At 36.6% G+C, this 16,883-nt stretch overlaps 2 protein-coding genes across 4 annotated transcripts; one reads left to right on the plus strand and one right to left on the minus strand.

Moving 5' to 3' along the window:
* The first annotated feature begins 2,483 nt into the window (after positions 1-2,483).
* LOC127519010 (uncharacterized) lies at positions 2,484-9,363 on the plus strand. Its single transcript, XM_051906353.1, has 5 exons — positions 2,484-3,487; positions 3,722-4,045; positions 4,152-4,451; positions 5,661-5,954; positions 6,034-9,363. The coding sequence occupies exons 1-5, from the start codon at positions 3,442-3,444 to the stop codon at positions 6,216-6,218; spliced, it is 1,149 nt and encodes a 382-aa protein (XP_051762313.1). The 5' UTR covers positions 2,484-3,441; the 3' UTR covers positions 6,219-9,363.
* LOC127519021 (uncharacterized) lies at positions 7,106-11,587 on the minus strand. 3 transcript variants are annotated; one of them, XR_007931706.1, is made up of 5 exons: positions 11,229-11,586; positions 10,820-11,143; positions 10,452-10,733; positions 9,625-10,369; positions 7,106-9,253 (listed from the first exon to the last, which is right to left on the minus strand). XR_007931706.1 is itself a non-coding variant. In XM_051906411.1 (5 exons), the coding sequence occupies exons 1-5, from the start codon at positions 11,272-11,274 to the stop codon at positions 9,729-9,731; spliced, it is 822 nt and encodes a 273-aa protein (XP_051762371.1). In that variant the 5' UTR covers positions 11,275-11,587; the 3' UTR covers positions 7,106-9,728. The 3 variants fall into 3 exon arrangements, 2 of the variants coding, with proteins under 2 accessions (XP_051762371.1, XP_051762358.1); XM_051906411.1 differs by having other exon boundaries at positions 7,106-9,734; positions 10,206-10,369; positions 11,229-11,587; XM_051906398.1 differs by having other exon boundaries at positions 7,106-10,369.
* Between the last annotated feature and the right edge of the window lie 5,296 nt (positions 11,588-16,883).

The raw sequence follows: 16,883 nt of genomic DNA on the forward strand, positions 1-16,883 counted from the left end.
AAGAATGAAGGATATTGGGAAAAGAAAAAATAACAGTTTAATTTGCTTAAAAAGGTAACAAACCTGATTAATTAATTTAACTTTTTGTTGAGTTAATAGTAGTACTTTTTTTATTTTTGCCATATCAAGATATTACTACTTAACAGCCACTAGGTGGCGCTCCATCACTGTCATTTGTTTTAAGAGACACCTGAACTGGACATCATCAGCCACTACAGTAAACTAAATGGCAGACACAATCATTTTATGTGAATTTGATGTTTTGTTTTGTTTTTTGAATATGCAAACAATGTAAATTAAGTGGTCTTGTTAACTACTAACACATAAAGACCATTATTAATTTTACGATGTTTAAATTGTTGACTTTTATTTTGAAATGTGTGGCCGAAAAAAAGAGAAACCATTTTTTATGTGAAAAATAAATAAATAAAATGTCAAAAAATCACAAACAGTAATTGTGGTGGCAGACATATTATATCCATATACTGCATATATTTTAACTATTTACTATTTTCTCATTTTATTTTTTAAAACCGCAGATTAGTTGAGGTAACCGGCTGCTCTCGTGCAGTGAGTGACGCGCTACACGGAAGTGTTTTTTCTCCGCGCTTTCACTGTAAACTAACTAGCATGGCTGTTAAATTTGGAGGTTGACTTGATGTAGTGTGTCCAAGCGCTCAGTCGTGTGGCCACATACACTCTCATAGAAATCATACTGTGATTTCTCTTTTGCAGTTTTTAATAACTAAGTGACACTGATATATCTTGCCAGATAAAATAATACACAATATAGCTTCATCTCAGCCAGCTGATCCTGTATTTAATCAATGCATATCATCATATCTTCCTAATTTATTAATGTTAAAGCATTAAGGGATAATATAACAGCATGACCCTCTGTAATGCAGCTCTGAAATGAATTGTAGCCTATTGTGGAATCGTTACACCAACTAGCCTATGTTTTACGCTGCATTCACACGGTGCATCGCCGTCAATGCTTGGCGGAGGGCGTGTCCGAAGCTTGTGTTGACGTGAACATTATAGTGATAACAGCCAATCACATTACTTTCCAGTGTTGCAGCGATTGCTCTAGAGTGTTTGCATAAGGCGATCTGATTCGCTGACGCCTGCGTTGGCGCTTGAAAAGTTGAGAAATCTTCAACTTCTGCCGCGAGCAACGCGAGTGAAGCGGTGCGACGGAACCCACAATTCAGTTCGGCGACACATGACGTCACCCATTCAAAGTAAACGAGAAGCGTTATCGCAGACGCCCCGTGTGAAAGCAGCATCGCTGGACTTAAATGGAACAAATAGGCTACATGATTTCTTACGCTGCATTCACACGGGGCATCGGCGTCAACGCTTGATGGAGGGCGTGTCTGAAGCTTGTGTTGACGCGACCGTTATAGTGATAACAGCCAATCACATTACTTTCCAGTGCTGCATGAACGCAATTGGCTAGCGATTGCTCTAGAGTGTTTGCATAAGGCGATCTGATTCGCTGACGCCTGCGTTGGCGCTTGAAAAGTTGAGAAATCTTCAACTTCTGCCGCGAGCAACGCGAGTAAAGCGATGCGACGGAACCCACAATTCAGTTCAGCAACGCATGACGTCACCCATTACCCATCACCAAGCTTGAGATCTGCCGGTTGCAGGCGGGGGATAGGGTGACCACCTGTCCCGCTTTGCGTTGTACCGCACAACATTTTCACCCTTTGCCCCACACGTCGCATATTGAGAAAATGTTCCGCATTTTCCGAAGCTTGTGTTGACGTGAACATTATAGTGATAAAAAAATGACAAGGAAAAAAAAAGACATGTTATGTTACATTGTGATGTAATGATGTTTTCTGGAAGGGACTAAAGAACAAAGGCAGAATACAAATATTTTTATTAAGTTAGATAGACATTATATAACAGTTTCAGGTTATGTTTTAGTGTTGATAACATGTTGTCCCACATTTGGTTTGTTTGATGGTGGTGACCCTAGCGGGGGAGGAGAGACATGCTTTCCGTAGTGTGCTGAACCACCATCATTCATGGCAGACCACGGATGCGATTGAAATTCTAATGTTTTGAATATCAGATATTCAACATCAAGACTAGTTAAATACATGAACTTGTCTGAGAAAAAACACGCAGAATCTGACCAATGAGAATAAAGTCCTCACCGGTCATGATACACAGTTCATAATACAGTCTTATATCTTTAATAAAATTGGAAGCCTCCCTTTTATCTTAAAGTGCAACTATATATATAAATAAATTATTTATAAATAAAACACCATTGGGTTATTTTGAAGACATTCAAAATAAAATACTTTGGCATATTTTGTCACAAAACTCGTTGGAAAAACATTACAATAAACGTTTATTTTAGTCTACAGCTGAAAATGTTCTAAAATCAATAGACGCCTGTAGTTTTGATGTTAGTATTTATTTTTCAAGTGTGCAATATTTTCAGTCTGTTGCCCCGAGAGTCGCTGTGGTATAAACAATATGTAGAAAGCTATTCTTTTGTAATGAGATGACCACAAAAAGGATATGACATCACAGATAGGACCCCTGTAGACCCTCATGACTGTGTGTAAAGGTTAGTAAATCTTTTAAAAATAATTCAACGTTTCTATAATATGGCAAGATTAGATAGATTCACATGTCAAATCATAAAATCCCCAAGAAAAGGACATGGAAGGACATCCTGTTTTTGTCTGTCAACATCTTCGACAAATTCAGATTTACACCATTACAACAACAGAGTTCTGCAGTTTTCACTGTGTAATGTTAAATCATGAGTCAATTTCACAAAATGCCACATTACACATATCACACAACTCAAACCTTGTGTTCTTCAACTAATCAGCAAATGAAGTTCACTATTGAACTTCTTCATTTGCCTTTGACCCATTTAACACTATAGTATTTGTTTCTCTGTGTGGTTCATGCTAGCAGGAAGAGGCTCACAGAAACTCTTGACAAGATGTTTGTCCATCTATCAGACCAAAACCACATTTCTTTCCAGATCTGAAGGACTCAGACCACATCAGGTTCACTCGAAACTGAACTTGTAGAGGGGGGAAATAATGTATTCAATGGAACCATTTTTCACAAGAAAACCACTAAGATGTCTTCTGTACTGGCAAGTCTTGATATGATGACTCTTTGTAGCCTAGTATATATATAGCGCGATCACAGTCACGCTCACACTCGCGGAGGCGCGCAGAGAAATTCAGATTATCTGACTGAAGACTTTCGACGTTTCGTTATTTCGCTACAGATCACGAAGCGTCAAGCTTTGGTTTAAATCCATGTAGGTTTTAAAGTATAAGAGATTAAATATCTCAATAAACCCACGGGAACCATCTTCAGCAAAGTTTTAGGAAATTCGTTTTTATTGCGGCCATTTTCCAGAAAAGTCAAGTAACGTCTCAGTCACAGAAAATGTATACATTTCTTTGGTTCTGTTTGTGTTATGGACTCCTGTTTGGTAAGTTATTCGTGTTTTTATGTTACAAGTTATTTATGTTAAAGAGAAATAAGATATAAACTAGTAAGAAAAATCCTGTGGTAAAAAATACAGATATACTGTTTATCGACGAGGTCTAAATTTGTTTACCATTTCACAAAAAACACCTTAAAGTCGTTTATTACTGGTCTGTTAGCTTTGTAATGACCAGTTTGGACCAAATAATCTGACACTCACTGTTCCATTGTTTTCCAGGTGTGTTTGGTGTTGGGACAGGTGAAATCAAAAGGGTATCAGAGGGAGAGTCTGTTACTCTAAACATTAAGGCGCAGAGAGATAAGGAGCTACTGTGGTTGTTTGGAGATCAAGAGACTCTCATTGCTGAAATCAAGATGGAAGACGGAGTCTATAAAACATATGATGGTGCTGATGGGAGATTCAGAGGCAGACTGGAGCTGGACTATAATACTGGATCTCTGACCATCACAAACATCAGAACTGAGCATGCTGGACGCTATCAACTTCAGATCATCATCAGCGATACGTTCTCATACGAGACATTCACAGTTTCTGTCTATGGCGAGTAAAGAAATATAGTTGTTCTTCGTATTTGTACTGTGCACAATTCCTTTAAAATTAAACACTTATTTAACATTATTTTATTTATTCTAACTTGATTTTCCAGCTCGTCTGCCCGTTCCTGTCATCAGCAGAGACTCTTCTCAGTGTTCTTCATCATCAGGATCGTCAGTGTCAAAATGTTCACTGTTGTGTTCAGCTGTGAATGTGAGTCATGTGACTCTCTCCTGGTACAGAGGAAGCAGTTTATTGTCCAACATCAGCGTGTCTGATCTCAGCGTCAGTCTCTCTCTACCTCTGGAGGTGGAACATCAGGATAAAAACTCCTACAGATGTGTGCTGAACAATCCCATCAGCCACCAGACCAAACATCTGGACATCAGTGGACTCTGTCAGCCATGTCCAGGTACAACAGTATGTATATTTGCTCATATTTAGTATGCAACTTTATTTATAGTAATGCCACTAACATTAAAGAGAGAAAAAAGAGATTTACTCACTCTCCAGCCATCCTAGGTGTATATGACTATTAGATGAACACAGTCGGAGATATTTTTAAAAATATTAGTCCTCCAAGGTTTATAATGGTAGTGAATGGGGGGCCACATTTTAAACCAAAAAAAAAAAAAAAAGCATCCATCCTCCAGTGGATTAATGAAGGCCTTCTGAAGTGAAGCGATGCGTTTTTGTAAGAAAAATATCCATGTTTAAAACTTTATAAATTAAAATAACTAGCTTCCGGCGGACGACCGTACGCATACTGCGCAACTCGATTTGGGCGGAAGAGCAACGTTTGACCCGAACGCAATGATGAAGCGCGGAGGAGAGAGCAAATCAAAACACCGGTCACGAATTAGAAGTCTAAAACGAGAAATCTTAAAGAGAAATGACAGAGGATTTTGATATAAGAGAACAGGAGGCTGTGCAACAAAGCCTTATTTGTTTGAACCGCGAGAGGCGTCTATTTACATCCTACGCCATACATCGCGTCAGAGGATGATTACTCACAGGGTTGCCAGGTTTTCACAACAAAACGCGCCCAATTTGTACTCAAAACTAGCCCAATTGCGTTTCGGGGGGGGGGGGTCTGCCAGTAAAAATCACATTCATGTCGCAAAATCCACGTTTTTGGCGGGGTTCCCCTGGTAAAATTCGCATTCCAGGGGCTAAATATCATGTTATTTGGGGTCGCTTCAACCCGCGGACATGAAAAACAACCCGCGACAACAGTGTAAAAGTAGCCCAATTAAAAGTTGCGCAGTATGTGTACGGTCGTCCGTGGGAAGCTAGTTTATTTGAGTTTATAAAGTTTTAAATATGGAAATATTTCTTACAAAAACGCATCAAAAGATCTTTATTAACCTCTGGAGCCGTATGGATTGCTTTGATTATTTATGGATGCATTTTTTTGTTTTGTTTTAAAATTTGGGCAGCCATTCACAACCATTATAAAATAAATAAAAATATCTCAGATTGTGTTCGTCTGAAAGACCTAGGATGGCTTGAGGGTGAGTAAATCATGGGATAATTTTCATTTTTGGGTGAACTATCCGACTACATACATTGTGAACTATATTCTTAGTGAGGTTTTTCTCCATTCACTCATGTTTTCCAGCTCCTCTGCCGATTCCTGTCATCAGCAGAGACTCTCCTCAGTGTTCTTCATCATTACCAGACCAGAATTGTTCACTGCTGTGTTCAGTGTTGAATGTGAGTCACGTGACTCTCTCCTGTTACAAAGGAAACGGTTTATTGTCCAGCGTCAGTGCGTCTGATCTCAGCGTCAGTCTCTCTCTACCTCTGGAGGTGGAACATCAGGATAGAAACACCTACAGCTGTGCGATCAACAATTCATTCACTAACCAGACTCAACATCTGGACATCTCTCAGCTCTGTCAGCCATGTTCAGGTACACAAGTTGTGATACTAGATCTGTATCAAAAATTCTAATCTTGAACTTTTTTCAGTGGCTTTTTGCCTTTCCTCAGGCCGCACGCACTGTTGTGGTTTTACTGAAACTGTCATCCGATTGGCTGGCTCTGCTCTGGTGGGCGTGGCTACTGTTGCCATTCTGGTTTATGACATCAGGTCCAGAAGGTCTTATCAGAAGAGGAGAGAGCAGACGACCCCGCCGCACGCAGATGAATATGATGATGTGGCATCAGGTCACTAGGTGGTGATGATGTTCAGCTGTCCGTTACAGGAATGCAAATAAGGAATACACCAGGCATCTCAAACCTTGTCAGTCATACTGAGAATAATAAAATCCACAGAATGAAAACATGAAAACAAATACTCTAATAATGGTACTCTTCATAAGTGATTATAATGACATCTGGTGGTTGTTTTTGGTGCCTAATGTCTTTCTGTATCTCTGTTGTTCCAAACATTTACTTTTAATGTACATTTTATCTTTTTTTTAACACCAAGAAGAAATTGTTTTATTGGTTCATAAAAAAGTGTTTTTAAGTTTTGCCATGTGAAATCTGATTACATTATACTCTAAAAAATGCTGGGTTGTTTCAACCCAAATTTGGGTAAAATGTGGACAAACCCAACCGTTGGGATAAAACTGTAAATTAAAAATAACCCAGTGGTTAGGTTTGTCCATATTTTACACAAATTTGGGTTGAAACAACCCAGAATTCTTTAGAATATGTATGAAAACAATGTCTTATTTGACTACCACTTCATGATTCATATGAATTATTGTAACATCCAGCAAATTCATTAAAGATAAAAATGTCTTGAGCATGTTTAATGAATATATTAACCTGTTATCTGGCAAACTTGTGTTTGATTTGTTTTGGCTGAAATTACCCTTTTCCCCCCCTTCTTTAGATATAGACCAACATTATTACAGTTCCTCTACTTGCACCTTGCGGTGCCCCAAAAGATAAGAAAATGATTTTGATTTTACACTGATTTTATAAAAGTTTAGATTAATCCTGTGTAACGCTTCACTCAATTTGGTACAGACACAATGTCTGAGAATGAACCAGTTAAATCAGAAGACGAGAACAAGGATGTACAACAATAATGAACCACCCATGCAAGGTATAAGGTTTAACTGAATGTATTGTCTTGTTTGAAGATATTATATCTCAATAAATAGAACGCATAACAGAATGAAAAGTAAGGTACAATATGTATGTATTTCTCAAACAAATAAAAAACAGAAGAAATGTTTTCCTTAAACACCAAGTTAATTCTTTCTGATATTTTCTTACAGGTTTCAAGACTCAAATGTACTCAGAAGGTAAGTCTGATAACTTGTCTTTTAAACAATATTTATGTAAATTAGGAAGTTCAATTTTACAGAACAAAAGAGAAAAAAATAAAATAAAAGCAATTACATTTGATCAAACAACACAAATAAAAAACAAATAAACCCAATAAATTACCATGATTTACAGAAGACTCCCACTAAAATATCATTCAGTGTAACAATCTTGTCAGGCATATTTACAACAAAAATATCCTATGTTTTGCCCATTTGTCAGCAAGATTTTTTAAAATGCAATACAATTTAGTATGCTCAATTATTCTTTTATATATTTTAATATGCACAGGTCACAATAAGTATGTTTTTTTTTATTTTACATAAATATAAGTGTTACACTGAATGATAATGGAAAATTATTTCACCCACATTTTGACATTTGTGATCCTGGAGCACAAAACCAGTCATAAGTCACACAGGTATATGTCTTGCAATAGCCAACAATACATTGTATGGGTCAAAATTAACAAATTTTCTTTTATGCAAAAATCATTAGGATATTAAGTAAAGATCATGTTCCATTAAGATATTTTGTTAATTATCCTAAATATATCAAAAATGTATTTTTGTGAGTGGATATGCATTGCTAAGGACTTCATTTGGACAACTTTAAAGGTGATTTTCTCAATATTTTGATTTTTTTGCACCCTCAGATTCTAGATTTTCACATAGTTGTATCTCGGCCAAATATTGTCCTGTCCTATGGAAAGATTATTTATTCAGCTTTCAGATGATGCATAAATCTGTGATGTATAAAAATTGACCCTTATGACTGGTTTTGTGGCCCATGGTCACATTTTATTCCCCCAAAACTTATTTGAGACCTCAAAAGTAGACGTTTTACTTGCATATAATGTGCTTTCTATGTATATAACATCACTTTTGTAAATTTCTGTTGATGCGGACATCTAAATGTCTTTGACCCATAAACATATATACAATGTGCATTTTTTCAGAGCAGCTTTATAGGAAAAAATTCTGCAGTGAGAAAAACATGTCATGCCTAATGTATCTTTCAGTCTTCTGCCTAAAAACTAGAAACATGGGAAAACCATACACTGTAAAAAATATTCCGTAGTTTTTACAAAATAATTTTGGCAGCTGTGGTTGGCAGAATAATTTTGTAAAAAATACAGAAAAACTGTAAACACATTTACAGAACGAACTGTCAATTTTACAGTATAAAACTGTAATTTACAAACAAGAAAATTTGAATGTAAACAAGTAAGTTCAACAATGCACACTACTACTAAAATCTGTTTTGTACCTTTAACATACACTGACAACCACCATAATAATGCAGGCGGTAAAAGAGAAAGCCACATGAAGAATCAGAGTTCATCACAAATAGCTTTTCCAGGAGCTGAAGTATATACTAATGCAAAGAAGGTGCAAAGAGTCATTCACGCAAACGCAAAACACCATCATGGTAACCCACAACACTTACATAATGCAATAAACATTCATTAAACAACAGAAGATGTAACATAAAACCCTAATGTACATAACTGATAACAAAAACTATTAAGAAACATGATTTTTTAAACAAAATACTTTCAAATGTGGAGTGATTTGTGGGAATATCAGTTTACAGTTTTTGACTGTAAATTAAACATTGATTTGTTCTTTTTTACTTCTAAAAATTGTAAAATTTACAGCATTTTACTGTGAAAATTACATAAAATGTCTGGTAAGAGCTTTTACAGTTTTTCCCTGTATATAGTACTGGAACTTACTGTTAACCTATTTACAATTTTTTTCCATAGCATTTTTACAATATTTCACTGTTAAAATCACATTCATTTTTTACAGTGTAGACACAATTGTCTTGAGTGTTTTCTGTTTTTCCCTTTATTACTTGATCAGATATAAACATGAAATCCTAAATGTGAGCAGAATTCAGAGAGACTCTGTACTGATCATTTCTGCAATAGAGTGAAAAAACAGATTAATATTGAAAATATTCATCCAGCTGTTGTAATTGATCATGATATATATAAATGAGAATAAAAAAATAAATACGTATGTTGCTTTCTTTTACTTTTTTGCATCATCCTGCAAGCTTTTTAAACTCACGAAGACCACATTTACTAGAATTTATCATGTTCTGTTGTATTTATTGTGGCAAATTTTGACTAGTTGTAGAATTTATTATAGATAATCTGATAAGAGAATAGATTTTTTACTAAAGATTTATATTACAGCTGTGGCATGTTGTAGCTATAGTTTCTGTGTACTGTGTTGCTATTTTTCATAACAAATGCTATAAAAAGAAAGAAAGAAAAAATGGTCTTACCTGTAATTATATCCTTACTGTAACAAATGCTATAGTTAACAACTACAAGAACTATGTTATTTTAAGGCCGAGTACAAGTTAGAGCTTTAGGATATGGACCATGATCATTTCTGCAATAGAGTGAAAAAACACTGATTAATATTGAAAATATTCATCCAGCTGTTGTAATTGATCATGATATATATAAATGAGAATAAAAAAATAAATACATATGTTGATTTCATTTACTTGCATCTCTTATCTTTTCCAGTCACTAATCTATCCCAAGGGTTCTTAAGGCCTGAATGCCTTTTTTTGGTCTTAAAAATGCAAAGAGTAATTTCCATTAGTAAGACTAAAATGAACTGCAAAAAAACTATTTTCAGACAATGTTTCAGGATATTAACAGATGTTCCATTTGCTTATTTATTATTATGAGTAGCTGATTAGTTCCAAATATGTCACTTAACTCTAACCTAAAAGGCATCAGAATATAACAAGTTTCTTCCCATTTTTGAGAAGAAAAGTGTGAAAAATAATTTGGTTTAAAACAAAGAGGGAAAAAAACTAAAAAGGTCAGGTACTGTTTATTATTGCTTTACAGTATCAGGTACATCGCTGTATCGCTGTTTGATTTTATATGTTCTTCCAGCTCTTCTGATGTCATTAATCAGAAGAACAGCAGCAGCTACTGCAGCCACGCCCATCAGAGCACTGACGACCAATCGGATCACAGCTTCAGTGGTGTCAAAACAAAGGTCGCAGTCTGAGGAAAAACAATAAATTGAGCACTAAAAAAACTGCATAACACAAATTCACAAAAATCCACCAAACTGGATCCAGTGTACCTGAAGGTGTCTGACAGAGTCCACTGATGTCCAGATGTTTGGTCTGGTTGCTGATGGGATTGTTGATCACACATCTGTAGGTGTTTTTATCCTGATGCTCCACCTCCAGAGGTAGAGAGAGACTGATGCTGAGATCAGACACGCTGATGTTGATCAATAAACCGTTTTCTTTGTACCAGGAGAGAGTCACGTGACTCACATTCAACACTGAACACAGGACGATCCTTGATCTTTCAGAACATTGTGAAGGGTCACTGAAGATCACAGGAGTGGGCAAAGTAGCTATACATCACAAGAAATGTAAGGAAATAAAAAATAAACTAGAAAGAATTAGTATAGTGTTATTTACAACACAAATGAAGACTCACCATAAACGGTAACAGCGAATCGATTGATTGTTTTCTTATTCTTGATAATGATGCTCAGCTGATAAACTCCATTGTGTTCGCTACTGACGTTTGTGATGGTGAGATCTCCAGTTTGTCTTTCGAGCTTCAATCTGCCTCTAAATTTCTCGTCTTCATATCTAGTAACGTTTCCCGCCGTTATTCGGGTTATACGAGTTCTGCTCGATCCAAACCGCCACTCGATCTCATCGTCGCTCTGAATCTCAGTCAGACCGGTGCGGAGAGTGAAGGAATCTCCCGCCATCACTGGCACTTCTATCTCATCCGTCTCAACGCCAAACACTCCTGAAGAACAAGATTAGATTATAAACATGTAAAAAAAAAGATCTAAATCACTTGAATGATCCTGTACACGTCATTCACAACTCACCATCCGGAAGAAAACAACATAAACAGCACAAAACCGCGCGAATCATTTTCTTCAACGGTCTGAGGTAAATCCGTCGAATGCAATTCAGGTTGATTTACTGAAACACGACGGTGTCGCGTGTTTAATATTGTTTCATTATCTTAAACACAATATTTGTAGATAACTTGGGGGGGGAAACTCCTCAGCCAATCGAAAGACTCCTTCAGTCTGTTAGCTTCCTTGAGGTTCGCGCGGTTGTGTACATGCACGCGCATCGCGCGGATAAGAGCGAAGGAGATGATGTCGTGTCTCAGTTTCGCATCCTGGTCTTTATTCCTTAACATTGAATATCATCCCAAAACAGTAACCTGTGTTTATCGCTTGTTTCCGTTGAAAACCTATGCCGATTTGACTATTTTCAAACTGGTAGAGTTGCTGTGTTGTTGTTTTCTCTTCAGAATGTTGCATCATTTCTTTGGTTTGTTCGATCTACTGTTGCTGTGTTAGGCAATATATTCTGATATATATATATATAAGATATATATATATATAAGAGCTGTGCAAGGATGCACAAAGGGTAAGAATCAGATGTCAGTGTTGCTAGATTAACTGCTTTATGTTTACAGTGAATCTGTGTAGAGTGGAAATGTGACTTAAAGGAAAATAATGCCCTTTGCAGTCAACCACACACATGTAGTTGTAAACAGGCGCAAGACGTCTGTCCACTCAAGAGAAACCACATTCATTTGGGTCACTGCCACTAAAGTTTGACTAAACTAACCCAAGTTAAACTCAGACCGCAGCCGGTTTCGGTTTGACTCGGAAACTGAGCTGATAGAGAGTACAGTGGAAACAAGACATTTCTTGCATGAGAAGAATAAACTATTATTTGACTGTTTTATTTTGAGCTGGTTTGAGGGGGAGTCAAATCTTGAGATTCAATGATAGCCAGTGTTGCCAAGTCCGTGGTTTTCCCGCAGAATTGCAGTAGCCCCTCACTGCAGAACACGAGTTAGTGTGGAACTTCTGTTAGTGTAACAATAGTTATTGATAAATTACATTGAAAAATATATTAACACTATAAAAATGATTATAATTTTTTGACACAAAAAAGACAAAAAAGTTGACGGTTACTAACTATACTATGTTAAGTAAAAAATACAAAAATAAAAACAAACAAACAAGAAGATGCTTTAACAGTATCAATATTAATCAATATAATCAATATTCACTCATTCATAACAGTGACAGTGAATCTCTGTTCCTGCTCTTTACTGTTGATGTCAATGGTATTAACTCCTATGTTCGACTTTTAGATTAGTAATAGTGATTTGTCCAGTCTTCTCATCAACAGTCTTTGAATCTCGGATTTGGGATTAGATATTCTCCTTCATCCCATTCAATCGCCTTGTTAACAGTTCCAGCAGTGATTCTGTGTTTCCAGATAATGCTGGTGACAAGAGAAGGAAGAGATCTGACTGGACGAAAAGAGACTTGATCACCCACAGCTTTCATCACATCTACACCTGATGGATAAAATATGAGAGAGGATGTTAGTCAACATTCAACAAGTCTGATCTAGCTGGGCAATTTCCAGGCAACACACATTATCATTTCCACGGAATTTTGATATAGTACCAGTTTATTTCCATTATGAAGAAAGCATATGTTACATGAATACAGTAATCATTAAATATATAGTATAGGTTTTACTATAGCTATCCATTAGGGTCCCATCAAATAGTTTTTTACAGCCTGGCCTGAGGCTAATGAAAAATAATCCATACCTAAATTACACTGTAAACATTTGATATTTGCAATTCAGAATACAAAACTATGATATTATTTATAACTACCAAATAACGGACACCCTGTCATTTCCAATTAAACATTAAAAACTTACCTGAAACATCTTCTGTGGTGAGGAACACAAAGATTTTCTTTATAGCTATATTCTTTATAGCTGATGTCAATGGTATAAACTCCACTATGGTTGACAGTTAAATTAGTAATAGTGATTTGTCCAGTCTTCTCATCAAGAGTTGTGATGTTTTTGAATCTCGGATTCGGGATTAGAATTTGTTCTTCATCCCATTCAGTCACCTTGACAACAATTCCAGCAGTGTTTACGTGTTTTGATGTTCATACTCCATTAAAGACACATAAATATCCATCTGAATTACTTTTTGTTTTAAATAGAAGTATTAACACATTTTACATTTACATGTTTAGTTCATGTCCTGCATCAAACTCATCACATTAGCACTGTTAGTGTAAAACAATCCCTTTGCCTTGGTTGCCAAATTAAACAGGAAAAAATGCCTTTCTTCTCTCACCAAAGAAGAGTTTTTTTGTATTTCATTGTTTCTTTGTGTTCTGTTCCTGTTTCCCTTCTTTTCCCGCTTCTTTTCCATTTCCTAGGTTACTGATTATGCCCTTGTTTGTTGCCATGAAGAAAAGGAGGACAGCTGTCTCCAGCAACAGCTGGATCTGAGGCAGGAGACAAACTCATCATCTTGATATCTAAATTACACAAAATGCCTCTAAGCCAAAAGATAAAATTAAGCAAATTTTTGTAAAGAGATTCTCATCTTGTCACTTTGAAACAAAGTATCTGCAGATATGTTACAGTAGATTCAGAACCTCAGAATGAATTTCAAACAGCGTCAGTGTGGAGCAGCAGACAGAACGATCAGAGATCAAAGAGCTTTAGGATATGGACCTTCTTGAATTTTTGACTAAACAATTGGTTTTGTTTAAAAACAAACCTCAAATTCTTTCATAGGGCCCAAAATTGCTAGCGGCGCCCTTGTCCTCGCCCACCTGGATCTCTTGTTCTGCAGTGAGGAATGGGGCTACTTTAACACTGTTGCTGCGGGTTGTTTTTCATGTCCGCGGGTTGAAGCAACCCCAAATAATATAATAAAATGTGATTTTTTTACCAGGGGACCCCCCTTGAAATGCATTTGGGCTAGTTTTGTTGTGGAAACCTGGCAACCCTGATTATATCAGAAAACGAAGTCCTTAAACATCAGACATTCATTTTGTGATCGTTTGTGGTGTCGTCTTTTTTCAGTTCTTCATTTTGCTTCTCGTTTCTCCTTTTTTCCCACTTTGAATTCCAATAGTCCAAACAAACCTGTAATCATGTTTAGAATTGTTTTAAGATTAACATTCACTGAATGTAAGTCATCTTAAAAGGAAATCTGTTCTCTTATCGAAATCTGCAGATTGGCTTGGTTCCTTTTTTCAGCATCTGTTCACTGCAGTTAGACACTGGCTAGGCAACAGTAGCATTAACAAAACCTCTCAACAAGACCACATCCTGTAGAAATGTATGACAGTATCTGAGCAGACACAATCTGACCCTTAATGTTGTTATCAAGCACTTAGTGAGCTTTTAGCGTTCGGACGGTGTATTCATTCCCTATTAATATTGAATTCATCACTCAGCCCAGATATTCTGCACACCATTTTTTCTTGTTCATTTCTGGGGGGACGACACTATCGTACAGTTTTATTATTTTTATTGTATTGTTGTGTTGTTGTGTGTTAAAACAAAGCCCCTTTGAGGAAAGTCTGTTCACTCGGCGGCCATATTTGCAACGCCCCCGAGCAGCCATTTCGTGCATCCAAGACCAAAGGTGCGTCTCAATTCACATACTTATGCACTATTCTATGACGTTTTTAAGTATAAATAGTGCAAGTAGTGTGTTCACACTGAAAATTCCAAAAAGAAAAAGTGCACTTTAAATACCCGGATGATGCACTAAATTAATGGAAAAAACTAAGTGTGGAATGTTGCACACTTGATGAGCGTAGCGGAGGGGGAGGGGGTATCAGACTCCGTTGTTAAATGACAAAATAACCAAATACAATTCATGCACTACATGGATGAGTACATAGTGCGTCATTTGAGACACAACTCAAGTCTGATCTATTTGAATGGGAGAAATCTCAAAAAACACTTGCCGAACTCAATTAAATAACATAATTCAAATCAGCAACAAAATCTGACATGAACTGTCACATAAATGTTGTTTCTTATGTTCTAAAAAAGCTTATTTTTCAGGCTAGACCAGCCAATGCGCATGTGCAGTCCTATGTGCGAGTCTCAGGTTTCTATCGTAACCGGAGCTTCTAATGGCAGCTGCAGTGACGCAGTGACTTTACCAATCAGCGATTGGCTCTTTTACTTAGTAGGCGGAACCTATTCTGCCATATTGTGCATTGCAGTTTCTCCCATTCACATGTAATAGGAGTGAACTGTCTATCTATATCTATAGTTTTTGTCGTATGAAAATCGTATGAAACTACATAGTATTTTTACTACACTGCAGTCACGCAGTTTTTTTACCTCAGATTTGACGCTTTTTAAACCCTGCGGCTCGTGATGACATACTGATGTCCTAAGACACGAAACGATCGGTTTGTGTGAGAAAACGAACAGTATTTATATCATTTTTCACCTCTAAAACACCACTATGTCCAACTGCGTTCAGCATCCAGTTAGTGAGGTCTAAAAACGCGCTCTGATGACGGAACTGATGTCTCGCGTTTTGCTTCAATGAGTGCGAGACATCACTTCCGTCATCAGAGCGCGTTCAGACCTCACTAACCGGATGCTGAAGGCAGTTGGACATAGTGGTGTTTTAGAGGTGAAAAATGATATAAATACTGTTCGGTTTCTCGCACAAACTGATCGTTTCGTGTCTTAGGACATCAATGTGTCGTCACGAGCCGCAGGGTTTAATTTGGATTTGTCTGTTTGTTTTTTTGACTCTTATAGATGGAGTTCTCATTGACAAGCATTATACGACTGACAGACCGCAACGGTTGGAGTTAAAAATCATCATTTGTGTTCTACTGAAGATACAAAGTCACCTACATCTTGGATGCCCTGGGGGTAAGCAGATAAACATCAAATTTTCATTTTTGGGTGAACTATCTCTTTAATACTGGATACACTCTAAAAAATTCTGGGTTAAAAATAACCCAAGTGGGTTAAAAATGGACAAACCCAGTGATTGGGTTCAGTATATTTCACCAAACCTGCTGGGCAGTTTTATCTAAATCAGCTATTGTTTAAAAATGACTATATTGCTCACTTAAAATGAACCCAACATAGGTTTACAAATTAACATTCATCAAATTGCTTACTAATAAATGTTCACTTTTTGATTATCATTGTTGCCTCTAGTATATATTGTGTCTGGTTTTAAATGTATAACATATTTTTCATTCATTTTAAGCCAGCCATATAGTATTTTTTAAACAATATTTGAGTTAAACACAACTGCCCAGCAGGTTGGTCAAATATTTAAACAACTCAACTGCTATATTTGACCCAACCTGAATTGTTTTTAACCAAGCATTTTTTTACAGTGTACATTTGTCAAGAGTCATTTTCTTTTCTGTTCTGAGAGAACCATCTGAGGGGAAACATCTTGAAATTAAGGTTTGTATTAGACTACATTGTATTTCTATAAAATTATTTCTGTATAAATGGCCATTTAATCAACCAGAACAGCCTACTGACCATTGGCTGCTCACATCCTATAACATTTACTAAAAAAGTGAGTATTTTATGATTGTTATTTTTGAGCCAAACGGCGGAAAAACTCCTCAGCCAATCAGCGTCATGCTGATAAGAGCAAAGGAGCTGAAATACTGAAG

Source organism: Ctenopharyngodon idella, chromosome 1 (genome assembly GCF_019924925.1).
Source record: "Ctenopharyngodon idella isolate HZGC_01 chromosome 1, HZGC01, whole genome shotgun sequence".
NCBI lineage: Eukaryota > Metazoa > Chordata > Actinopteri > Cypriniformes > Xenocyprididae > Ctenopharyngodon > Ctenopharyngodon idella.

Bases quoted from the DNA above. Each gene is read 5' to 3' on its own strand.
- LOC127519021 (XM_051906398.1), bottom strand. From the start codon at position 11,274: ATGATTCGCGCGGTTTTGTGCTGTTTATGTTGTTTTCTTCCGGATG. The intron at 11,144-11,228 runs GTGAGTTGTGAA...CTTGTTCTTCAG, and splicing joins ATGTTGTTTTCTTCCGGATG to GAGTGTTTGGCGTTGAGACG. The intron at 10,370-10,451 runs GTACACTGGATC...GTTTTTCCTCAG, and splicing joins ACTCTGTCAGACACCTTCAG to ACTGCGACCTTTGTTTTGAC.
- LOC127519010 (XM_051906353.1), top strand. From the start codon at position 3,442: ATGTATACATTTCTTTGGTTCTGTTTGTGTTATGGACTCCTGTTTG. The intron at 3,488-3,721 runs GTAAGTTATTCG...ATTGTTTTCCAG, and splicing joins GTGTTATGGACTCCTGTTTG to GTGTGTTTGGTGTTGGGACA. The intron at 4,046-4,151 runs GCGAGTAAAGAA...TTGATTTTCCAG, and splicing joins ATTCACAGTTTCTGTCTATG to CTCGTCTGCCCGTTCCTGTC.